Genomic DNA, 27,823 nt, shown 5'->3' with positions numbered 1-27,823 from the left:
AAAGTTACATCAATATTAGTATAACCCTTCTCTCTCTCTCTCTCTATCTATCTATCTATATATATATATATATATATATATATATAGAGAGAGAGAGAGAGAGAGAGAGAGGAGAAATCAAATAACTTACAAAATAACTTTTGGTAAAATTATTTCGCTTAATAACTCATATGGTGTGTGTTGAATTTCATCGATCCAATTGTTAAATTAAAAGTTATTAAATTTTACTAATAATTAATATAGAAAAAATAATTAGCTTTGAAATAAATTATTTTCTAATTAAAAATATAATTGAAACATTAATTATTTTAAATTATTTAACTAAAATCTTAATTATTGATAATTTACTATATGATCTTAATATTTTTGTATAACTAATATCTGGTTTAAAATTTGATATGAAAATATTATTTAAAATTTTAAAATTTAATTTATAAGTATGTAATAAGTAAATATTTATAATTTTATAAAATATATTGTCATTATAAATTATAAAATTAAATAATTTAAATTATAATTTTAAATAGGAATAAGTAGATTGTTAATTATAAAAGTAAGTACATATAAATAAATAATAATTAAATATATTATTATTATTATTCGTAATATAAAATTATTATATATTATTATTATAGTACAAGTACGAGATTGTATAGTTGATGATTATTTAAATGAATTAATTTGTAAAAATTATACTAACAACATGCAAATACATTTCGGTAACTTATCTCATTAGAACTTCAAAGTTAAGCGTGCTTGATCTGGAGTAATGAAGGGATGGGTGACCTTCTGGGAAGTTTCCCAGAAATTACCCAAGTAAGGATAAAACACGCTAAAAAATGAAATGTCGTGAAATAGAACCCTTGAGAGACCAAATATGAGGGTTGTTACATTAATAAATTTATCAAAATTAAACAAAAATTTTCTGCAGAATCATATAAAGATCTTCAAACAATTTCTGACGGATGTATCCATCGAAAATTACCGACGGCTCATCCGACACAAATTTTTGTCAGAAATATCTGTAAAAAATTTTTGACGGATACATCTGTCGAAAAAATTTGTCAAAAATTTCTGACGGATATTTCTGACGAAAATTTTGGACAGAATAAAGGATTTCCGACAAATTTTGTTTTTTGACGCTCTTTTTTCCGAAGGATTTAAATCCGTCGAAAATTTACTTATTTCTGTCAAAAATTAGCATTATTTTTGTAGTGTGTGTATAATATTTGTTGTTATTTTAATTATTAACTTGACTCCTATTACTAATAATCAATTGTATAGGTGCATATGATCTAGTGAAATCAACAACAATTTCTTTTTTATCAAATCAATTAAAATGTATTTTTATGCAATTTTAATCAAATACAAATCCATAAAAATATCAATTTATTATTTTTCATTGAATTTTATTATTTTTATAGTCTAGATATGATAGAATTGAATTTGAGTGATGAGTATTATGCAAGTATCTTAGGAAATGATACCTAGTCTTACCAAGTTACTACTTAAAAGATTTGGGATGCTAACAAATCTTAACATAGTGCTTCAACATGTTTCGGAAGGAAGAAACTAACCACCTCTTGTTTGACAATATTGATGCAATTAAGATAAAGAAATTGAGAGAAGAATATTGGTTCAAACTCATAACAAATTGCTTAAAAGCATAATGTAAGAATTAATATTCTTGAGGAAAATTAGTTCAAACCACAAAAACTAATTTAACCTAAGAATTATTTTGAAAATTGTAAGTTGACAAGAGGAATGCTTTTTGAAAAACAGAAATTGAAAATAAATAGAAGTTACAAGCTGAATTTTTAATTTAATTATTAACAACTATTTCTAGTGGGATATATATAGAATGTTGACCTTAAAATTAAGCTAATTAACTTAGATTACACATTGGATGATAAACATGTGACTTCAATTATTCTTTCAATGTCTGTGAGACTTTCACGCTCATGTAAAATGGAGTGCATGTATTATTATTATTATTTTTTGAATTCTCTTTCTATTTAATCATGTTCACTTTCCTTCCTTAGAAAACCTACTTACCTTTATCACTCATTTTGTTCTATTTGTGTTTTTCATCAACAAATATAGAAAATGGAAGGAGCTCATCCATTCAACCTACTTTTGCCTAAAAACTAAAAAATAATGAGCGAAAGAGGAGGCTACGTACGTACCCACTATAGTAATAATATTACTATATTTACTTATGCTCGTTATGGTTTAAGTTGCACCATGCATGATACCCCTATAATAGCACATGCTTAAACTATTTAACTTCGATAAGGAGAATTTATTACCCAATATCTGAGAAAATTTTTTTGAACCGGAATATCTAACAATATTAAAAATGAAGTTCTCAAATCTTGTGTTGATCTTCATCGTTTTCTCCATGTGTAACATTTCCTTGGCCCAAAATTCTCCGAAGGATTACCTCGACGCGCACAACAAGGCTCGCGCGGAGGTTGGTGTTCCACCACTAAAATGGAACAAAACCCTTGAAGCATATGCTCAGAAGTATGCAGATTCAAAGATCAAAACTTGCGAAATGGAGCACTCTTACGGGCCCTATGGGGAGAACCTAGCTGAGGGTTATGGCGAATTATTGGGTACGGATGCAGTGAAAATGTGGGTTTCAGAGAAGCCATTTTATGATGTTAAATCCAACAAATGTGTCAAGGACGAGTGCTTGCATTATACTCAGGTCGTTGCAAGAAAAAGCACTCATCTTGGATGTGCTAGGTCTAAGTGTGACAATGGGTGGATTTTTGTCATTTGCAGCTATGACCCAGTAGGCAATATTGTAGGCCAACGACCTTTCTAGTTTCAAGTTTAAAATTATTATTATTGTTATTATTATTATTTGTTTTTATGCTTGGTTTTGTATATATTTCATGTGGTCTGAAAGAGCACCAGATATGCCAATAATCTACTCTTGTATTGATAATATTTGTTTAAATTGTGGTGATTTTTAAACACCCAAATAAATAAAACATTTGGTTAACACTTCTAATTTCTCTATATCCTCCTTTTCTTTACACACATACCATCAATAAATTATTTGCAAAATGGATGATCACAAAAGCTAGACTTGTTTTTATTTGATTTGTTTGTGCAAAACAAGTATATATTTAATCTAGGTAAATTTTTAAAATATAAAAAATGTTTAAAATTAAAAGTGAGATATAATTATTAGTTTGAAATAAATAAGAAAAAATTTGTAACTAACCCAAAGCTAGAATAAAAGCATAATTTTTAAAATTTTAGAAGATTAATGTGAAATTATAAATAATTAATATTGGAGAAAATTTTAACAAAATCATGAACATAAAAAAAAATAGAAATAATTGTTAAGGTCAAATCTCTTTGAGATGATGTTGTAAACTTTTAATGACAATAAAATGTCAAAAGGAAATTTCTAGTGTTCTAACTTATTCTACTAATTATGTACCTTGAAAATGTGATTAAAATACATGTTTTGTCAATATACGATTTACTTTTGTAAGCAGATTATGACAATTACTTTAAATTTCTTATTCTTTCGAACATTTTTTACAAGTTAATTTTCATAAATTTAGAAATAAATAGTTTTAGTTGAAATAAAGGGTTTAATTTAATTTTTCTACATTATGATTAAGATTTCAGTTAAATGCGAAAGAGATTTAGAAAGCTCATCGTGATGGAGGAGCCAATTTTTAAAAGCAACACTCGCTTAAGCAAACCAATTTGGACGTTTTAGTGAGATCAAAGATACTTGTTTTATATCAATAAGCCCTTGCTTAAGCTCAATATTCAATGCTTCAACGACTACAGATCAAAGATACTTGTTTTATATTAATTTTTAGGGATTTCCCTTTCCTCTCATTCTGAATTTTAAAAAGAAATAAAACTTGAAGACCTGTGCAGATCTCAAAGTGTTTACAATATCATGGTGGGTCACTTTGAAAATCTATTGTCCTCGATAACTTATAGGATGATGTTATTAGAAGCAAATTAATGAATTCAAAATGTTGATACATACATATGGCTTTTTAACTTTGGAGGGGTAATTTTATTCAAAATTTTTTGAAATGCTTGTGAAATTAATACGATTTTTACTATAAATTTTTTAAGCAACGGTAGTGTTTAAAAACACTAAATGCGTGATTTTAATATTTTAAAATAATGGCAAAGTTGTACTTGTCATGACCTCAAAGATCAAACCTCAGAAGTATGCAAACTCAAAGATCAAAACTTGTGAAATGGAGCACTCTTACGAGCTCTCTACCCTCTAAAAGTTCCTTAAATGCATGTGTCTATTATAAACTTGCAAATATCAAATTCTACCCTCTAAATAGGCTACAATTAAGGTAACATTTATAATAAAAGATTATGCAGATATTATGCATATATTCTTTCCGTGATCTAACACACCCCCGCAGTCGAAGTGGGAGGTTGTCGTACGCTGAGACTGTCTCGAAAATCATCAAAGAGTATGCGCAGAAGTCCTTTAGTAAAGATGTCGGCAATCTGATAACGGGACGGAACATGAAGAACATGAACTTGTCCACGAGCAACTTTCTCACGTACGAAGTGGATGTCCATATCAATATGTTTAGTGTGTTGATGTTGAATAGGATTGCCTGAGAGATATATCGCACTAACATTATCACAGTAAACTAATGTAGCTTTGTCGATCAGACAATGTAGTTCCAAGAGGAGGTTCCGGATCCAACAGGACTCATAGACATCGTTAGCGACCCCTCTGTACTCGGCTTCAGCACTAGACCGAGACAAGGTAGGTTGACGTTTAGAGGACCAAGATATCAAGTTGTCTCCAAGAAAAACACAGTATCCAGAGGTGGAGCGTCTTGTATCAGGGCATCCACCCCAATCAACATCAGTGTAAGAGATGAGACTAGAGATTGCAGACTTGTAAAGATGTAAACCATAGTCAAGAGTGCCTTGAATGTATCGCAAAATGCGTTTAAGTGCATTCATATGTTCATCCTTCGGGTCATGCATATGTAAACAAACTTGTTGCACAACATAGGATATATCTGGTCTCGTGAATGTAAGATATTGCAATGCTCCCGCTAAACTGCGATAATGTTTAGCATCTTCGTAGGGAGATCCTGAAGAGATACTCAGTTTAGCCTTAGTGTCCACCGGTGTAGTTGCAGGTTTACAAGAGGTCATGCCAGCTCGTTCAATAATCTCTTCTGCATATTTTCGTTGACTAAGAAATAAACCACCGACATGTTGTGTAACTGCAATGCCCAAGAAGTAGCTTAAAGGGTCCAAATCCTTCATAGAAAATTCAGAAGCAAGGTGTGACATGATAGAGCGACGAAGAGCATTAGTTGATGCGGTGAGAATGATGTCATCAACATAAAGAAGAATGTATGCCATGTCATTTCCTTGTCGATAAATAAATAGAGAATGATCAGATTTTCTATGTGAGAAGCCAATAGTGGAGACAAAATCAACAAACCGTTGATACCAAGCACGAGGGGGCTGTTTGAGGCCATAGAGAGATTTCTTCAATAGGCACACATACTCTGGATGGACAGAATCTCGAAAGCCCATCGATTGGTACATGTAAACAGTTTCATTAAGTTGACCATGTAGGAATGCATTTTTAACATCAAGTTGGTGAATGGGCCAAGATTTGGACAGAGATATACTGAGAACAGTCTGAATAGTAGCTGGTTTCACCACGGGACTAAATGTTTCATTACAATCCACGCCAACTTGTTGAGACCTTCCATCACCAACAAGACGAGCTTTGTACCTCTCAAAAGAACCATCAGATTTAGTTTTATGACGAAAAATCCATATTGGACGAATAATATTAACACCAGTGGGACGGGGTACCAACTCCCAAGTCTTGTTTTTAATAAGAGCATCAAATTCATCTATCATGGCTGCTTTCCAATTCGGATCGAACCAAGCCACTTTTGGGTTACGGGGAAGGGGGGATGGTGTAACCGATGACATCAAATTGAATTGACGTTTGGGCTTAAAGATCCCGTTCATGCTACGAGTTGCCATGGATCGGGATGGGGCTAGGTTGGTTTGGTGCTGCTGTGGGTTAGGTGAGGGGGTTGACGATCTTGCTTTGGATGGTGGGTTGAGGCATGTTGTGGTATTGTTGAATATAGGTGGAGATGTGGACAGAGAAGTAGGGTGTGAGTTTGACCTAAATGAAAGAGAGGGTTGAGGGGAGGTGGTTTTTGGACTGGGGCTTGGGGGAGCCGATGGGGGAGGTTGGGCTACAATGGGTTCTGGTTCTTGCTAACTTTGAAGTTGATGGTACAGAAGAGGATGTAGACCTTCACTCAAAAAATTGTAGGTATCGAAAGACGGAATATGCAGCTCGGCAAAGGGGAATTTGTATTCATCAAAGATGACGTGTCTAGAGATAATGATTTTTTGACTAGACAAATCATAACACTTATATCCTCGATGATTAAGTGGGTATCCCAAAAAAAAAATGGGGTGGAATGGGCTTGTAGCTTATTTATTGTGGTGGAGGGGAAAAGTTGATAACATAAACACCCGAAAACCCGTAAATGTGTGTAAGAGGGAACTCGATTGTAAATAAATTGAGTTGGGGGAATAATTAGAGAGTATTTTGCTAGGTAGAATGTTTAAGAGGTATGTTGCCATTTGGAGGGCATGATGCCAAAATGATGGTGGCATGGAAAAGTGAGCAAGAAGAGTTCGGATTAGGTTATTGATTGCTCGTATTTTACGTTTGGCTTTTCCATTTTGTGGAGAAGTGTGAGGGCAAGAAAAATGAAACACCATGCTGTTGTTGTAGCAAAATTTCTTAAATGAGTCGTTATCAAATTTCCTCCCATTATCACATTGAAAACATTTAACATTTGTCTCAAATTGGGTTCGAATGAGTGTATGAAAAGACAAGAAAGTGGAATGAACTTGTGATTTTCTTCCAAGTGGAAATGTCCATGAGAAATTAGTGTAATCATCCAAGAGAAGAAGATAATACTTATGGCCTGTCGAACTTAAAATTGGTGATGTCCATAATCTTATTATTCCTAAGGGAGTGTAAAACAGGTGCTCCTAGGTGTCCCAGACAATTATGCCATAAAACAGGAGAGAGAGCTGCAAAGGTGGATGAGGAGGTGGGCTAATGTCTGGTGGTGGTGGTGATAGGATATAGATCTCCGGTGCTATCACATCTCATGAGCGGGATCCCCGTCTGAAACTCCTTCACAGAAAAACCAAAAGGATCGAACTCAATAGAGACATTATTGTCAATGGTAAAACGACGCACAGATATCAAATTTTTAATGAATTTTGGGGCATGTAAAACATTGTTTAAGGTTAAAGGTGGTAAGGTGGGGAAAGGAATGTCTGTCCAAAACCACGAATTGGAATTTCCTGTCCACTGCCAACAATGATATTTTTGTTAGTGCTCATATTAAAATAAGATGAGAGAGTACCTGGAGATGTAGTCATGTGCGAAGTTGCACTGGTATCCATGTACCAGTTTTCATCAGGAACATTAAGAGATAAATGGTGCATTGTCGCATCAATGTCGGTAGGTGCATAGGTCGAAGGAGGTGGCGCTTGTGCACTATATGCTTGAGGTGGATGCTTGCCGAGAATTCCAGGCTGATGAGCAGGAGGTGGACGAGCCCAAGATGAGGTGGACGAGCCCAAGATGAGGTGGGGTAAGGACAAGGTGGGGGAGCAGCCCATGCTTGTTGTCCCCAAGGCCCCCATGGTGGGTATGGTGCCCATTGAGATGGTTGCTGCCATGGACGTTGTTGCTGCCACGGACGCTGTTGTTGCTGCCATGGGCATTGTTGTTGCTGCTGTCCACCATCATGGTTGTAGTTACCACGTCCTTTTCCTTTACCCCGAGTATTATTGCAATTTTGACTGCGTTTCGGACCATTATTGTTGCGATTTGATGTATTACCAGAACCTGCAATCAAATTTTGTCCATAGGCAGAGGCATCATCGTTGGAACCATTGGTGGTGAGGAGGGCGGTGCCAACAGCGCTGGCAGTGGTAGTGACCTGTTTAGCCTTGCGTGTTTTTTCAAGGATTAGCCTCGATCGTGCCTCGTATAAAGGCGGTAAAGGATTACTCTGTTGAATGAATGTAGCAACACCATCGTAGTTCTCATTTAAACCTGCAATTAATTGAAGAACTAACCTTTGATTTGAAACCGGTGCACCAACATTAGAGAGTTGATCGGCAAGCGTTTTGAGTTCTTGGCAATAGGCCGAGATGTTAGGATAATTGTGCATATGAACATGAATGAATTGATTCTCCAGGTAAACGGCACGAGAATTTTTGTTATCCTGGAAGATGTTTTCCAATCGCTCCTATGCTTATTGTGCAGTTGAATCTGGTTCCAAGATGGTGTGCAGAAGATCAGTGGAAATCGTACCATAAATCCATTGAAGGACAATTGCATCCAAGCGTTACCATAATGCTTTATCAGTCTTGACATTTGTTTGTGTTTCCTGCTCGGTTGGCTTTGATTTTGGTGGGATAATATGATCAATAACTTGGTATGCTCGACAATGTATCTTAAACAACTCCACCCACAAAGAATAGTGTCCCTTGTCCATCTCTAAAGTAAAGGAGATGAAATTTTTACATTATTTACGGCCAAGGTAGGATGGAATTTGGTTTGTTCGGCCATTGATTATGAGAGGAAGTAGAGAGAAGGGTAAGGAAGTGAGATGTGGCAGAGCTTGATGGGACGGCTAGGGTTTTGATTTAACTAGGATTAGACCTAGGCTCGTGATACCATGTTGGAAATCCTGCGTGCCTGATTCTTATTCATTGGTAAAATATATACATCAGAATATGAGTGAAAATAGGCTACAATTAAGGTAAAATTTATAATAAAAGATTATGCAGATATTATGCATATATTCTTTCCGTGATCTAACAATAAGAAGGACAACTTCCAGAAACATACTAAATTATTTATGCTTCCAGAAGGTCAAAGTGTAGTAACATATCGCACTGAATACGATCAAAGGTAGGCAAGATTAATGGCTACATATGAAGAATTGTTCAGATGATGCAAACAGAGCAAGGAACTTAAATGACAAATTTCTAATGTGATATTTGTTATATATGATTTACTTTTGTAAACATATTATGAAAAATATTTTGAATTTCTTACGCTTTTGAACATTTGCTTAAAGTTAATTAATTTTCATAAATTTACAAATAAATAGTTTTAGTTGAAATAAAGAGTTTAATTTAATTTTTTTTTCTAAGTTTTGGTAAGTTTTCAGTTATAGGAGACGAAGATTTAGAAAGCTCATGACGGACCAGAGCCAATTTTGAAGAGCAATTCTCTATTAATTGAATCAATTGGATGTTTAAGTGATACCAAAGACACCTGTTTTGTATCAATAAGCCTCAGCTTCTAGATATGTTAAACGCTTAAGTGTGGTTGTCATACATATGTTGGAAAGAGAGAGAGACTGAGAGAGAGAGAACAAAAGAAAGAGAAAATGTACATTTGTTTCAGATTTCATTGCATGTTACAAAATATTAAAAAAAAAAAAAATTGAAATAAGGGTGAATTAGAATAACTTTGTCGCTTTTGTCGCTATTGTGAACAACTTGGGATACAATATACATGCAGTTGCTTTATGACTTTGAGAAGAGAGAAGAATTGATTGCTTTAAATTAATCTCTCCTATATATGTCCCCTTTTGGTATTTTTATTCAAGAAAAAAAAATCATTATTCTCCGTAGCTTAGTTACATTACAAGCCAATAAAAGTCTTTAATAATCCTCATGAAATTTGTTGAGCGGTGAAAAAAAAAGTTGCCACGAGTTAGTGTGTGCCTTAAGAGATAACTTATTTGGATATATACTTGTGTGTTTTAGTGAAATGCTTCCTGTGAGGTACAAATGTCACATATGGTTACTTAATGACTTGTCTTTAGGGAAATTTTTGCATTTTTACACTATTAACTTGATTGCATAAGTGGGGATCTGGTTTTTGGAATCGCGTAATCTTGAGTTTTGAAGTGAAACCATGCATAGTGGTGTATTGAATGTGATTGATGTCAATCCAATCTTTCTTTTATGTGCTTATTGCTTTCGATTTTATTTAGTTTTGACTTACTCTTGCTCAAGGATAAGCAAACGGTTTTAAGTTCGGAATTTTGATAATTATTATATATGATTTACTTTAATAAATATTTTACGACAATCTTTTTTTTATGCTTTTGGACCTTTGCTTGAAGTTAATTTTCATAATTTACAAATAAATAGTTATAGTCGAAATGAAGAGTTTAATTTAACTTTTAGCTATGTGTTTAGTTAAAGAGAAAGATTCAAAAAGTTCAAAATAGATGATCTAGTTTTAAAGAGTAACTCTCATTTAAACAAATCAATTTGGTTGTTTAAGCAAGATTAGAGAGACCTATTTTCATCAACAAGTATCGCTCAAGCTAGATCTTTAATGCTTAAACGAGCTCAAAGAGATTTTTTCTTTTTCTTTTTATTTTTTATCATTAAGGCTCACTTAAGATCAGAACACTTCTCACACATAAGAGAGATGACTTTCATAGGTCTACCCTTCACACGTCTTTGCTAGCTTAAGCTAGGTATCAAAGTTTCTCAAGGGAACCAAACTCTAATGATTTTCCATTTTTGATTAAGTGACACATATTGATTCGCTTAAGCATGAGGTTGGTGTGACCTAATTATTTAAAGGTTGGTAAATGGAGTTATGACCTCTTTAGGAAACAATTGCATAGCATTTCCATGACCACACCTATTTCCTACCTCTCTTCATCTTTTTTTACTTTTCACAAAACTCATTATTGTTGGAGATTAATGTAATTAGACCTTGTTTCACATATCTTTTCTAAATTGTTTATTCAAGATTTTATTCAACTATTAGGTTTTTTTTCTATTCTTATTGAGACTTGGTCGCTCATATATAATATGATTTCTTAGGATTAAAAAAAAGATGTTAGAAAATGATTTTGAAATTGTGAATATTGAAAGAGAAACTAGTAAAACTTATATTTAGAGATAGAGTAATTAAGGTGTATTAGCCAATTTTTCTGACCTCTTATCATAATATGTAAGTTGTTTTCTTAACATTTTCAAGTAATTGATAGATGAATCAAAGGACTCGGTGCATGTTTGGGAAAAATGTTTTCCAATAAATTCAGTAGTTTTGAAAGAAAAAATGGTTTTAGAGAGAAAAAAAAGTTCAATGTTTAGGCAAATAAATTTTATTTTGAATAATAATATAAAAATTTAAGACTCGTAATTATTTTTCAATTAATTGCTTTTTTCCCTTTTCTAAAACTGATTAACTATATAAAAGTTAAACAAAATTAAATATCATAAAATCACTTTTTAACAAATCTACCAAAAAAATATATTCATTTTGATTATAATCAATAATAAAAATAATCAATTATTGAAATAATTCAAGTTTCATACCTTTCCTAAAAACACTTTTCACATCTAAGAAATTAGGGTCTAAGTAATTTTATGGGTTATTGGTTATAATTCAAATTTTACTAGTGGAAAAACAACATTTTATGATACATCTTTTATGTTGGGGTGTTATCCACACGACATAAAATGGACATGACAACATAGTTGTAAATATGCTAAAACGTATGATAGATATTGACTTATTTATCATAGATTATTCTTTCTATGACAAGTAAGTCAACACCCGTCATAGAATGTGTTATCAGGCTCTGACTTCAACCTTTCTATGATGGATGTTGACTTACCTATCATAGAAAGAAATACTCTATGATGGATAAAACACCACTCAAAAGTGCTTTTAATAGGGTCATTGGCAGTGCAAATTCAATTTGCACTATTGTCATGGTTACTGTTCATTATCTCTTTCCTTCTTATTGTGCCAACCCCTTGTTTAAGATTTTGGTTTTGTCCACTCCCAACACTGTCATTTTCACTCGTTGGTGACATTCTCATCCCTTCTAGTGTTTCCTTCTAGTTCAGGTGTCTCATCCAGGTTCATTGCATTCCTCCATTTTTTGTTTAACTTTTGTTGTATTGAATTGCTTGGTATAGTTGCTTGTTGTTTTTTTGATGATTTTGAGTGATTTGGGAAGATGGTATGATAAAATGGTTGTGGTTTAGAGGTTTTTTGATGAAGCATGCCAATTGTTCATATAAATGCTGAAGCCAAGTGGTGGGTTGTTTTGTGGGTATTTAGGGGTGATTTCTGAGTGTTTGGTTCATAGTTGATTTGGGGTTGATGTTGTGATAATTTTTGTGCACATAGGAGCTATTTGGTTTGGGATTGTTTGAGATTGTTTTGGGTGTTAATTTGGCTTAGTTTGGGGTTGTTTTAGGGCTAGCTTTTGTTAGCTCCTATATACTTGTTAATTTGGGTGTTAATTGACATAATTTGTTATTTAACTTTGTGACTATTTCAATAAATCTATAACATATTTTGGCTTTATTTAGTAGATATTAATTTAGAAAATATAAACTCAAAAAAAATTAGTTGTGCATAATGTAGTGAATTAAACCCAAATTAATTTTTGGGTTTATTTAACATGATAACTTAAGAATTTTTGTATATCTATAAAATAGTTAATAACACACACATATATATACATATTGTCACTACAAGAATGTTCTGATTTAGAGTCGGCCAAAAGCCGACTCTAAATCATAAAAATCGATATAATATTGTCGGTTATTCGTCAGTTTTTGGCTGACGCTAAATAAGTCGATACAATTTTTTTTGTGTCGGCTAAGTCGTCAATAAAAAATTTATTTATTTTAATTTTTTATTGTAGGTTAAGTCGAAAGTATGTTGACACAAAATTTATTTTATTTTTTTCTTTATCTTCTTTTCTCAGCTTATCATTTATTCGTTCGTATTTTTAACATTCCCGGGACTCGATCCGTAAACCTTAAGGTCTTAAGTGAACTTGATAACCAAGTTTACTAGAACACATTATGCGTATATAACATTGAAAAAAGTATCTTTATCTCTCTCAGAGCATGTATATTGTCAGAAAAGCCAACGCTATTTTAAGATGTAGCGTCGGCTTTTTCGACACTAAATTTAAATTAAGTTTAGTGTCGGAAAAGTTGACGTTATTCTTTAAATATAGTGTCGGCTTTTTAGACACTAATTTAATTTAAATTTAAATTAAATTAGTGTCGAAAAATTCGACGCTACATCTTAAAATATCGTCGACTTTTCCGACACTATTTGCCTCAGCTATTAACCGACGCTTATTTTCTGCCGCTTATTCACCATTTTCTTGTAGTGTGTGTAGTTAATTTAATTATATTATAGTTGATAGGATTCTTAGTTTCTCATTTAAGATTAAATACAATATTGATTACACACTTAATATATAATGATTGTATTGAATCTTGAATTGTCCATTTTGACAGTTTGAATATATATATATATATATATATATATATATATATATATATTGAGAGAGAGAGAGAGAGAGATTAAGTCTTATTTTAAATTTGATAAAATTTCAGTTGACTGTATTTCTTGTTATTTGGCTGCATACTTGATTGTAGTGAATTTGATGTCACCACTTGTTTTTTTGTGTACTTGTGCAAAATGCTACCAAAATTTTGTCAATTTTAATGTATGAGACTTTACCTTTATGCATTAATTAGGTACAAAGAATTATCTTTTCTGAATGGGTAGGGCTCTACCTTGTATTAAAATGTGAGTTTGACATGTTTTATGTCAGATGAATGCACTAATTGATAAAAGATGGATGTTTATGCACAACTGCTAAATATGAGAATGGAGTGGAAGAGTTTTTTTAGTTTGCACAAAGAAATGTTACAAACAATATAATAAAAGGTTCTATTGTCCTTGTGTAAATTGTTTCAATTTGCAAAGGCATTCATTAGACATTATACGAGAACATGTTTTGTGTGATGGGTACCTTAAAAGCTACACAGTATAGACATGTTATGGTGAATTGTTAGACATGTTATGCATACAAGTGCGTCAAACACAAGAACAACAAGTCGATTTAAAGATGGACGATTGACTAGAGCACATGATTTGCTATGTTGGGGATGATTCTTTCAAACGTGCACATGTATATGATAATTTGTGTAGTGATATGGAGAAACCTTTGTATCCAAACTATGCTAATTTTACACAATTGTCCGTGGTGTTAAGATTGTTCAATTTTAAGGAAAAAAATGGATGGACTGATAAAATCCTCGTAGAATTGCTTGAGTTTTTGACTGAAATGTTTCCCAAAGGTAACACTTTGTTGACACAGAATTATGATGCGAAGAAGATATTACATCCGATGGGTATGAAGTATAAAAAAATCCCAACAATTGCATTTTGTACAAGAAAGAGTTTCATAACTTACATGAGTGTTCATAGTGTGGGCTTCTAAAGACGATCCATTCTTCATGGCAAAACCAAGCAAAACAAGTGTTTTATGTTACTAATCTTGTTCACGAAAATTGGTATGTTGTTCTACAAGAAAAAGAATGCATGGTACTTATGACCATGAAGATTCAACACTTGATATTTTTTAGAATTTTTCTGTCTCCACATGCATGCCTAGGTTGAATGTGGACAACAAGAGTGTTGATGTACATGCTACACGAGATGATGATGATGAAGGATTATGGGAAAATATCTAGACTTAAAACCAGTTATGTGTTTAATAAATAATGTTCATATGTATTATATTATTACTAGTTATGTCACTACAAGAAAAACACAAATTTCTGACGAATAATTTTTGACACATACAAATCTGTCGAAAAATATCCATCGGAAATTTTTGACGAATTTTTATCCATCGGTAATTTTTGACAGAAAAATCTATCAGAAATTTTTGACGAAAAAATCCGTCAGAAATTTTTGACAGAAAAATTTGTCAGAAATTACCGACGGATAAAATTTTGTTGGTAATTTTTGACGGATAAATCTATCAAAAATTACCTACGAATTTTTCTGTCAAAAATTTTTTATGGATTTTTCGGTCGAAAAATTTATGTTTTCGATGAAAAAATAATTCGTAGGAAAAGTTATATTATTGATGGAATATTTCTGACAAATTTATATTTGTAAAAAATGTAAGAATTTATTTACAAAAATTGGCAATCATATATTAAAAAAATCAATAAAATTTTAAATATATATATATATATATATATATGTGTATATATGTATATATGAGGAGAGTTATAATAACACTGGTATAATTTTTGTTAGGTATTACACCGGTCAATAACTTTATATTAAATGAGAATTTTGTAAATCCAACCGTTAAATTGAAAATTCTTTACTCTTAAATTATATATACAAAATTTTATATTAATCGAAGATGATTTCTTATAAAACAAAATTAATGTAATATATATATATACATTTCAAAATATATAAAATATGAACATTTTGATTACCTTGACGTTGTTGTTCAATTTTAACAAAATTTGATATAAACATATAAAGTGATATGAACTTTTAATCAAACGGTTAGATTTATAAAATTCACATTTTTTATAAAGTTATTGAGCGATGTGTAATACTTAATAAAAGTTATACCGGTATTAGTGTATATATATATAGAGAGAGAGGAGGAATCAAATAACTTACAAAATAACTTTTGATAAAGTTATTCTGCTTAATAACTCATGGTATGTGTTTTTTTTTTTTTTTTGAAAAGCAAAGATATATTAATATATGGCACTAGGGGTGCCATGAACCGTATATACAGATAAAAAGCTTGGTTAGATATAATATAATCAATTTGACTATATTAGTGACTAACCATGCAAAAGAAATTACAATATGAAATCAACCCACGTGGGCAAATGATGGTGGGTACTGTGGGTTGCGATGTGCTGGTGTACATGGAATATGAGAAACCAATGCGTATTTTAGCAAGGTGAGTTCGATGAACAAAAGCTTGGACAATAGGTAATAATGTTCTCTTGGTCGTGGTTAGCATCTCTTGATAAATCATTTTCTTATTCATTCACTCAGTGGCAAATGAATATTGGCCTATGCATACTCGGGGTAGGAGACTTTGCATAACAAGGCTAGTTGGCTGATGATAAATAGGAGTGGTGTTTCCTGGTATGTAATGTATAAGGGTGTGTGGCCATTAAGCACACCAAATCTTGTATAAGGGCCTTTGGTACCCCTGGTACCAACATCATATATATATAATTTTCTTTGCCTTTCAAAAAAAAAACCCACGTGGGCCATAGGCTCATCTTTCCCTCAAAAGATACATTTCAGTTAACAATAAGGAACATGTAATGTCCATTTGTCTCAATATTGTGATATATGGCAGGCCTAGAGTAAACATGGACTAGGGTTTCAGCTCCACTAAACATAACTATAATTGAAGTTTTTATCCAATCTTAGCCATGTCCAAGTGACAGACACAATATCATGCATCAAATGTTTTGCATCAAATGTATGTCCCCTAATGAATAGGTTTCTTCTCCATTGTAGCTTCCAAGACCATGTATGTCCTTCCCATACTCCAGTTTGATCTATGAATTTGTGTTTTTGGTTAGATATCAAGTATAGTCTTGGGAACATCTCAGCTAAGCTCTCTTCACCCAACGAATTATCTGTCCAAAAATCTTATTTGCTTTCCATTCCCAACTTTCCATTGTATATTATTATCAAACCACCGTGATGTTGTTCGACTACCACATACCTTTCTAAGGTTTTTCCACCAAATTGATTCATTAGGTTGATCTTCAGTGACACACAACTTTTCCACTCCATCGTACTTAGAGTCTAGAATCTGGCCCCACAGCTGATTCTTGTAGTGGAACAAATTCCATCGCCATTTTCCAAGTAAGGCATCATTAAACAACTCAATATTCTTAATTCCTAGTCCTCCTTGGTCCTTAGGTTTGCATATTTTTTCCCAACTCACCCACGAGATCTTTCGAATACCTTCTTCACCACCCCACAGGAAGTTTCTTTGAATTACAACGACCTTTCGAATAACTTTCTTCGGCATTTTGAAAATGGATATAAAGTACAGAGGCAATGTTGTGAGAACAGAGTTTATCAAACAAATTCTGCCAGCCACAGATAAAGATTTATTCTTCCAAGGAGCAAGTTTTTTGTTGAATTTGTCCAGCAAAGGCATCCACATACTTTCTTTTCGTGGATTGTCACCAATAGGGATGCCAAGGTACTTAAATGGCACTGTCATGATCCTACAGTTCAAGACTAAAGCATGCCTTAACAACTCCACATTCTCTACTCCTATCCCCCCAAAATTGCTCTTATGGAAGTTTACTTTCAGGCCTGAGACAAGTTCCAAACATTTAAGAATACATTTGATAGTTAGAACATTACCTTGAGTGACCTCTCCCACAAAAATGGTATCGTCGGCGTACTGTAGTATATTAACCTCCACCTGCCTCCCACCCACCTTATATCTAGTAAACATATTTTTTTGCATACGACTCCTCATTAGTCCCGCTAATCCCTCCGCTGCCACCACATAGAGGAAAGGAGCAAGGGGGTCCCCTTGCCTTAATCCCTTCTGAATTTGGAATTCTGCTATCGCACTACCATTCACCAAAATGGACACTTGGCTTGACCTAGGGAACTCCTTCATCCATCCAATCCACTTTGAACAAAAGCCGAGTCTTTGAAACATATAGAATAAGAATTCCCAGTTGATAGAGTCGTATGCCTTTTCAAAGTCTACCTTGAAGATAAAATACTTTCCTTTTCTTCTCTTCACCTCATCCACCAGTTCATTTACAATTAAAACACTGTGTAAAATGTTCCTCCCTTTTAGAAACACACTTTGAGTATCATCAACAACTTTAGGTAGAATCTTCTTTAATCTGTTTGACAAATTTTTTGCTATGATCTTGTATGTCACCCAAACTAGAGAAATCGGCCTAAAGTCTGAAATATCCATTGGATCCATTTTCTTTGGGATTAGTGTGATGAAAGAGGAATTAGTCCCCCTTGGGAGTTTTCCATTTTCATGGAACTCATGTATACACTTGGTAATATCTCCCTCCATACACCCCCAAAATGACTTAATAAAATTAAAATTAAACCCGTCTGGGCCTGGGCTTTTGGATCCTTCACATTCCCAAACAACATCCTTAATCTCTTTTTCATCAAATTTGGAAATTATTAGACTCCTTTGCAATTCAGATATCTATTTGAAGTTCACACCATCAAGTGTTGGCTTATCCCACGTCTCATCAGTAAACCTTTGCTGAAAGTTGTTCTTCACCTCAATTTTTATTCTGCCTGGCTCTTCCACCCATTCACCATTGATATTGAGTCCTGTAATATTATTCCTTTTCCTATTCCAATTCACTACTCTATGAAAGTATTTAGTATTAGCATCACCTTCTGTCAACCATTTAAGTCTCGACCTTTGTCTCAGGATTGACTCATTATTTTGAGCAAGTCTCCAACATTGTTGTTGTAGCTCCATCTTGTGATTGATCTCCTCAACTTTCAATATTCCTAATTGTTCTTTTTTATCATATTCATTTATCTGTTGAACAGTAGCGTCTATTTTTCTCTGCAGATCCCCTACAGCCTCCACCTTCCACTCTTTGACCTTTTGTTTCACTTCTTTTAATTTTTCTTTCAATATGTATGCACCCCATCCCTGTGCACTACTCTCTCGCTAGGCCTTCTCAAAAATATCCCTAAAGCTTTTATCCTCCATACAGTAATCATATATACGGAATGGCTTGGGTCCCCAGTTGATATTGACCTCTTTGATTATGATAGACAATGATTAGATATATCTCTATTCAATATGTATTGTGTACACGACGACCATAACTCCAACCATCCAGGTGATACTAGAAACCTATCAATCTTACTTCTAGCCATCCCATTAGGTTGGTACCACGTGAACTCCCTACTCGCTATTTGAATGTCGTCGACTCCCATATCAGCTATAAATTGATTGAACTCAAGCGAATCAGCTGCCCCGTAATGTTCACTTCCCACCCCTTGTCTCTCCGACGAACTTCTGACACTATTAAAATCCCCCATAACACACCAGTTGTCTACACTACTTCTCGCCTTCATCTCCTTCAATTCCTGCCATGTTTGCCTTTTCTTTGTTGAGTTACAAGAAGTGTATACATTAACTAGTATGATGTTGTAGGCCCCTTCCACACACACCCCTTCCATCCCTAGGTACCCCTCTCTAGAGAAATGATTAGTAATAGAAAACTTGGACTTACTCCAGCTGCATAAAAGTCCACCAGCCGTATTGTTTGCTGGCTGAAATACATACTCAATATCATTCGCTCCCGACATTGTTTGCACCAACTACTGACTAATATCTACGAATTTTGTTTCCTGAATACATACCACCTCCACATCCTCCTTGCAAATTAATTTTCTGATATACCTCCATTTGAGCTTCCTCCTAAGCCCCCTGACATTGTATGATAAAATTTTCATGGATTACCTACCTTATTTGCCCTCTTATCATCTCCATACTTATCACTTTGCTTTTGATCCCTAATCTCCATGCTAATGATTTTTTGTACCTCCTCTTGATCACCTTTGTGTGTGACTCCAAGAGTTTTCCCCATTTCCCATATTTTTTTTGCTTCTAATATCTCATTACGTAGCCAGAGTATCACATTGTAGCTTTTTATGCTACTGTTTGATATGGAGTTACTTACTGCCAATACTGCCCGTCTTAACTCTTTTCTTCTTTCCTTTCTCCTATTGACATTTAACCTTACCCCTTGCTCATCTATATGTGGATCATGATTTTTTGAGTTTTCACTGCCTTCCCTTTGCATAGTTGTATTCAATTCAGTCTCCTTATGAGATTCCACCAGCATATCTTTTGCATTGTTCCTCTTAGATGTCTCGCCCACCTCAAATACAACCATTCTATTGTTACTTTTTACCAATTCTTTCTCCTGTAGCAGCGTCAACTTATTTGGTACCTCCGTGGTCTCTTTCTCTCCTTTTTGTGCTTCACTCTCCTTCTGATTTGGGCAGTGGACTTCAATTAGAGTCAGCCTACTTTCTTGCCACTTTGTTTCTTGATTTTTCTTTTCTACACTCTCTTGTACACGTCCTTTTTGTTTATTGTCTTGTTGGCTATTGGGCTAGCCCAAATTTTGACACCCATTGTCCTTTTGGTTATGCATTAGAGCTGCCAGCCCATAACCAGTGTTTTTATTTGCGTCGTAGTCTCTTCCTGCAGTTCTTTCCTCCTGACCGTCCCCTATGACCCTTTTTCCATATAACTCCATCACATAATAGGATCTTTTAGAATCTGAAATCAGCTTTTGATTGTCTTTTTTCCTTCCACTACCCCTTGGGCAATACCCATTGGATTACTATTTGAATCTTCAACCCCTACGTGACCCTGTTGATTATATCTGTCATCACCATTAATCATCTGATGATTTTTCACTGTTTCCTCCACCATAGACCTCACCTCCCGTAGTGTTTCTGATGAGCATTCAGAATAGGAAGAATGAACTTCAATCCCAATATCACTAGCCACCCCAGATGCTTCTGACATAGAATCGTTTGTCTTCCACCTCTAACAATTACACTCTAGTGATTTTGAGACCCCTTCTTCAACCAGCTACACCTGCCTAATGATTCTATTGATTCTAATCCGCATAGTAACTTGAATCGGCTTATAAGATGATGTTCGAATGAGTAGTCTCGCCCTATCCAACCTCTTGAAATTCGATGTATTGCTATCCATGTAGAGAAGATTACCTATACTTCCCACCACTTGAGAGAAACAATCCAAATTCTAGTGTTGGACGGGCACTCCAATACATCTTACCCACGTTACTTGATTCCCTAGCCACATTTCAGGTCTGCATCTGTCAATTGATGTAAACAGCTCTATAAAATTATCATTTTCTTTTTGTATCATCTTCTCTATATCTTGCTCTTCTACCCCAGATATTAATACCATGTCATCACAGAGGTATCTTAGTTTGATGTCCTCCTTATCGCCCGTCATTCGTGCCTTGATCAGGCGATCTACCATCGATAAATCCTTCAACTTTCCAACCCAGCAACTAAAATCTTATTGACAGTTTACTATAGGATCTTAATATTTTTGTATAACTAATATTTGGTTTTTAAATTTAATATGAAAATATTATGATATAATTAGATAAGATTTTAAGTTAGTATTTTATTAATTGTTGATAATTAGAAAATAAAATAAGGATAAATATGTTTTTTGAATTTTATATGTTTGATTTAAGATAAATAAATATATTAAATTAATTAATAATTTATATCTAAAATGTTAAATTTTAATTTATAAGTATGTAATAAATAAATATTTATAATTTTATAAATTATATTATCATTATAAATTATAAAAATAAATAATTTAAATTATAATTTTAAATAGAAATAAGTAGATTGTTAATTAATTATAAAAGTAAGTATATATAAATAAATATTAATTAAATATATTATTGTTATTATTATTCGTAATATAATTATTATATATTATTATATTTTTATAATAATCTAACGGTTGGATTTAAAAAATTCACATTTAATATAAAGTTATTGAGCAATGTGTAATATTTAGTAAAAGTTACATCAATATTAGTATAACCCTTCTCTCTCTCTATCTATCTATCTATCTATATATATATATATATAGAGAGAGAGAGAGAGAGAGAGAGGAGAAATCAAATAACTTACAAAATAACTTTTGGTAAAGTTATTTCGCTTAATAACTCATGGTGTGTGTTGAATTTCATCGATCCAATTGTTAAATTAAAAGTTATTAAATTTTACTAATAATTAATATAGAAAAGATAATTAGCTTTGAAATAAATTATTTTCTAATTAAAAATATAATTGAAACATTAATTATTTTAAATTATTTAACTAAAATCTTAATTATTGATAATTTACTATATGATCTTAATATTTTTGTATAACTAATATCTGGTTTAAAATTTGATATGAAAATATTATTTAAAATGTTAAAATTTATTTTATAAGTATGTAATAAGTAAATATTTATAATTTTATAAATTATATTGTCATTATAAATTATAAAATTAAATAATTTAAATTATAATTTTAAATAGGAATAAGTAGATTGTTAATTATAAAAGTAAGTACATATAAATAAATAATAATTAAATATATTATTATTATTATTCGTAATATAAAATTATTATATATTATTATTATAGTACAAGTACGAGATTGTATAGTTGATGATTATTTAAATGAATTAATTTGTAAAAATTATACTAACAACATGCAAATACATTTCGGTAACTTATCTCATTAGAACTTCAAAGTTAAGCGTGCTTGACCTGAAGTAATGAAGGGATGGGTGACCTTCTGGGAAGTTTCCCAGAAATTACGCAAGTAAGGATAAAACACGCTAAAAAATGAAATGTCGTGAAATAGAACCCTTGAGAGACCAAATATGAGGGTTGTTACATTAATAAATTTATCAAAACTAAACAAAAATTTTCTGCAGAATCATATAAAGATCTTCAAACAATTTCTGACGGATGTATCCATCGGAAATTACCGACGGATCATCCGACACAAATTTTTGTCAGAAATATCTGTAAAAAAATTTTGACGGATACATCTGTCGAAAAAATTTGTCAAAAATTTCTGACGGATATTTCTGACGAAAATTTTGGACGGAATAAAGGATTTTCGACAAATTTTGTATTTTGACGCTCTTTTTTCCAAAGGATTTAAATCCGTCGAAAATTTACTTATTTCTGTCAAAAATTAGCATTATTTTTGTAGTGTGTGTATAATATTTGTTGTTATTTTAATTATTAACTTGACTCCTATTACTAATAATCAATTGTATAGGTGCATGTGAGGATGATCTAGTGAAATCAACACCAATGTCTTTTTTATCAAATCAATTAAAATGTATTTTTATGCAATTTTAATCAAATACAAACCCCTAAAAATATCAATTTATTATTTTTCATTGAATTTTATTATTTTTATAGTCTAGATATGATAGAATTGAATTTGAGTGATGAGTATTATGCAAGTATCTTAGGAAATGATACCTAGTCTTACCAAGTTACTACTTAAAAGATTTGGGATGCTAACCAAAATTTTAACATAGTGCTTCAACATGTTTCGGAAGGAAGAAACTAACCACCTCTTGTTTGACAATATTGATGCAATTAAGATAAAGAAATTGAGAGAAGAATATTGGTTCAAACTCATAACAAATTGCTCAAAAGCATAATGTAAGCATTAATATTCTTGAGGAAAATTCGTTCAAACCACAAAAACTAATTTAACCTAAGAATTATTTTGAAAATTGTAAGTTGACAAGAAGATTGCTTTTTGAAAAACAGAAATTGAAAATAAATAGAAGTTACAAGCTGAATTTTTAATTTAATTATTAACAACTATTTCTAGTGGGATATATATAGAATGTTGACCTCAAAATTATTGGATGATAAACATGTAACTTCAATTATTCTTTCAATGTCTGTGAGACTTTCACGCTCATGTAAAATGGAGTGCATGTATTATTATTATTATTTTTTGAATTCTCTTTCTATTTAATCATGTTCACTTTCCTTCCTTAGAAAACCTACTTACCTTTATCACTCATTTTGTTCTATTTGTGTTTTTCATCAACAAATATAGAAAATGGAAGGAGCTCATCCATTCAACCTACTTTTGCCTAAAAACTAAAAAATAATGAGCGAAAGAGGAGGCTACGTACGTACCCACTATAGTAATAATATTACTATATTTACTTATGCTCGTTATGGTTTAAGTTGCACCATGCATGATACCCCTATAATAGCACATGCTTAAACTATTTAACTTCGATAAGGAGAATTTATTACCCAATATCTGAGAAAGTTTTTTTGAACCGGAATATCTAACAATATTAAAAATGAAGTTCTCAAATCTTGTGTTGATCTTCATCGTTTTCTCCATGTGTAACATTTCCTTGGCCCAAAATTCTCCGAAGGATTACCTCGACGCGCACAACAAGGCTCGCGCGGAGGTTGGTGTTCCACCACTAAAATGGAACAAAACCCTTGAAGCATATGCTCAGAAGTATGCAGATTCAAAGATCAAAACTTGCGAAATGGAGCACTCTTACGGGCCCTATGGGGAGAACCTAGCTGAGGGTTATGGCGAATTATTGGGTACGGATGCAGTGAAAATGTGGGTTTCAGAGAAGCCATTTTATGATGTTAAATCCAACAAATGTGTCAAGGACGAGTGCTTGCATTATACTCAGGTCGTTGCAAGAAAAAGCACTCATCTTGGATGTGCTAGGTCTAAGTGTGACAATGGGTGGATTTTTGTCATTTGCAGCTATGACCCAGTAGGCAATATTGTAGGCCAACGACCTTTCTAGTTTCAAGTTTAAAATTATTATTATTGTTATTATTATTATTTGTTTTTATGCTTGGTTTTGTATATATTTCATGTGGTCTGAAAGAGCACCAGATATGCCAATAATCTACTCTTGTATTGATAATAGTGACGGATTTTGTGAGAGAATTTTAAGTTTTGTGACGGACTAGAATTTATTAACTTTTGTGACGGATTTTGTGACGGAATATATTCCGTCTCTAAAAATCCGTCACAAATTTCGTCACTGAATAAAAAAAAAAGCATTTGTGACGGATTTTGTGACGGAAAAATTTTCGTCTCTAAAAATCCGTCACAAATTTCATTGCTAAATAAAAAAAAAATTTTGTGACGGATTTTGTGACGGAATGAACTTCGTCTCTAAAAAATCCGTCACAAATTTCGTCACTAAAATGAAACAATTTAGTGACGGATTTTTCCCTCTCAAAATTCCGTCACAAATAGGTTAAAATATTTTGTGAAAAATTTGTGACAAATTGTTTCCTCTCAAAATATTAAATTTTATTTATGAAACTTTTATATTTAAGAATTATGCATAATTAAAGAAAATATGTTAAATTTTTTTTAAGAAAATAATATAATTAAAAATATTTTATTTCATTAAAGGACTAAAAAAATTATGAAATTCATTTATTAAATAAAAAATTGTCAATTTTGAACATAAGAAACTAAGACATTCATTAAAAATATTTAAAAAAAAACTTGTGAAATTAAAAAAAAAAATATTAATTTAATTTTGGCTTAATTACATTTTTGATCCCTCAAGTATTGTAATTGTGCAATTTTGATCCCTAAGATTTTAATTGGATAATTTTAGTCCCTAAAGGATTGTAATTGTGCAATTTTAGTCGTTTAATTTTTAATTGAACAATTATAGTCCCTCAAAAATCATAATTGTGCAATTTGAATCTCTCCCATTAAAAATTTAATAATTTTAAAATTTTAATATATATATATATATAATTTAAAATTATACAATTTTTTGCTTATTTAAGTTAACATATACTATAATTTTTATTAATGTAACAAATGATATATATTTATTATTACTAAATAAATAAAATTTATATATTATTAATAATTTAATATTGCTAATAAATTAATATCAATAATAATTTTAGTATATTTATAGATAAATTGATAATTTGATAAATATAACTTAGTATATATTAATATACTTTTACAAAAATATAAATATAGTAGATAAGATATGTATATTTATATTTTTGTAAAAGTATATTAATATATAATAAGTTATATTTATCAAATTATTAGTTTATGTATAAATATACTAATAATATTATTGATATTAATTTATGAATAATATTATAAAAATATAATATATATATATATATATATATATATTTATGTATTTATTAATAATAAATATATATCATTTGTGTGACACTCTCTACCCCACATACCATAACACAAATAACAAAAATTGAATAACATAATATTTTTCATAATTGAAATACCAAACATGTTTAATTCAAATCAAAACTCATGTATTTGTGGAATTAAATAGATATTCATACATGTCATGCAACAAGGAATACAATAGAACAATCAAAAAGCAAAATATAAACTTGCATAGTTTGTTTGTTTCTCTCAGGGTTCTCTTAAGAACCTACATAGTATTCTAATCCATAAAATAAACATCTTACTCATATAATTGTCTCTTACAATTGCATTCTCTTATGGTGTGTTTGGATGAAGAATTTTACAAATTCAAGGAATTTTAAATTCTTGGTATTTGAATTACTTTGATATCAATTTCTATCATTCTTAAAATATTTTGTTTGGATAATTAAGTCAATTCAAATATCTCAAATTTTAAATTATTAGGTTAGATATGATAATTTGATTCCATCATGATAAAATTAATTTTAAAAATATATTTATATGTTGAGATTTTTAAAATAAATTTTATAAAAATAAATATTAGCTAGTTTTTAAATATTTAATAATTTTAAAAATTAATATAAGATAATATTTACTAGAAAATCTTGTTTTTAATTTTAATGTGTGCAAAATATTTTCATATGACAAAGAAAAAGTTTCCAAGACAATAAATTTCAAACAAATAGTCAATTTATCTGCTAGAATTGAGGATTTAGACAATTTTATAATTTGCCACACAATCTATTATATTTTTCATTTATTTCATTCATTGTCAATATAAATTTAATTATAACATTATTTCCAATTAAATTATTTTTATTTTCACTATTTTTTTCTTAAATTGTTATATGCATTATAATTTGTCACATACTATATTATATATTTTCATTTATAGTAAAAAATATGAATTTAAATTTTAACAAAAATATTCTTTTTTAGAATTTGTTTGACCTTTCTAGATTTGTTTTGATTTCAATTTCAATGTTTACTTAAATGAGTGATGAGTATCCTCGATTTCCATATTTCTTTTAGAATTAGGCTATAAATATAACAAAATATTTAGAATTAGATTGATTTTCTGGATTTTATCTTCTGAATTTATTTATCTTGATTTCATTTTCAATTTTTATATAATCGGGTGATAAATATGAATAAAAAATTATATATAGTTAGCTTTAATTTTTCTAAATTTATGTGTTGTTATATATATATATATATCAATTTCTTTTTTTTTTATATTTTAAATTTCACAATGAAGATAAAAACATATTTAACAATTACTTTGATCTCTTGACTTGATTATGTGAATTTAATTTATTTAATTGAATGATCAATATTAAAATATTTTAAGAACTAACTCTAATCTTTTCAAATCACTCGGTTGTTATTTGAGAATAATAATCAATACTACCAGAGAGTTGTTATATGGTATACTTAAGAGTGATTTTTTTTTTTAAATCTATTGATCTAGATTGTGTTTGAGAGAAGGCATTTAAGTAGCTTATTAAGTTATTTTAACTAGTTTACAAGCTAATTCGATTAAATAAGCTTGTTTAGTATGGGTGTTTATAATTTATTTTTATAAATTAATTGAAATAACTCAGTTTGTAAGTCTTTTTTTTATTCTTTTTACTTTTTTATCCTTATTATTTTTTTGAAATTATTTTTTATTCTTTTTAATTTAAAAACTACTTTATCTTTCCTGTCATTTTCTCATCCTCGTTATAAGAATTATTTCTTGACATTTTATAATTATCAATTATCCTACAAAAAACTTCCAATTCAATTAGCTAGTTCACAAACTTATAATTTTTCAGTTCTTAACTAATAAGTTCTTAACTTATAATTTAAAAACTTCCTGTCATTTGAATTATGGGCCTAATTGCAAAACTAATCAAATTTCTGTTTTTGGACAGTTTGACCTTCGCTCGGTTTTTTGGCTCTATCTAGAGCTACAGGACTCCGAATTGAGCAATCTTGGTGGCGTTGGAAAGTTAAGAG

The 27,823-nt window shown here is 31.2% G+C and overlaps 2 protein-coding genes across 2 annotated transcripts; both read left to right on the top strand.

Annotated features, from left to right (window-relative positions):
- Window positions 1-2,308: 2,308 nt before the first annotated feature.
- On the top strand, window positions 2,309-3,022 carry LOC109809877 (basic form of pathogenesis-related protein 1). The gene has a single exon (XM_020373291.3). It carries the CDS (start codon window positions 2,360-2,362, stop codon window positions 2,831-2,833), a length of 474 nt encoding a protein of 157 aa, XP_020228880.1. The 5' UTR covers window positions 2,309-2,359; the 3' UTR covers window positions 2,834-3,022.
- Window positions 3,023-23,858: 20,836 nt separating this feature from the next.
- LOC145954451 (basic form of pathogenesis-related protein 1-like) lies at window positions 23,859-24,526 on the top strand. Its single transcript, XM_083068653.1, has one exon. The coding sequence runs from the start codon at window positions 23,928-23,930 to the stop codon at window positions 24,399-24,401; it is 474 nt and encodes a 157-aa protein (XP_082924779.1). The 5' UTR covers window positions 23,859-23,927; the 3' UTR covers window positions 24,402-24,526.
- The last annotated feature ends 3,297 nt before the right edge of the window (window positions 24,527-27,823 follow it).

Source organism: Cajanus cajan, chromosome 2 (assembly GCF_000230855.2).
Source record: "Cajanus cajan strain Asha chromosome 2, NIPB_CcT2T_4, whole genome shotgun sequence".
Taxonomy (NCBI): domain Eukaryota; kingdom Viridiplantae; phylum Streptophyta; class Magnoliopsida; order Fabales; family Fabaceae; genus Cajanus; species Cajanus cajan.
The sequence above is the reverse complement of the archived record's forward strand: the minus strand, read 5'-3'. Positions and strand labels throughout refer to the sequence as shown.

Bases quoted from the DNA above. Each gene is read 5' to 3' on its own strand.
- LOC109809877 (XM_020373291.3), top strand. From the start codon at position 2,360: ATGAAGTTCTCAAATCTTGTGTTGATCTTCATCGTTTTCTCCATGTGT.
- LOC145954451 (XM_083068653.1), top strand. From the start codon at position 23,928: ATGAAGTTCTCAAATCTTGTGTTGATCTTCATCGTTTTCTCCATGTGT.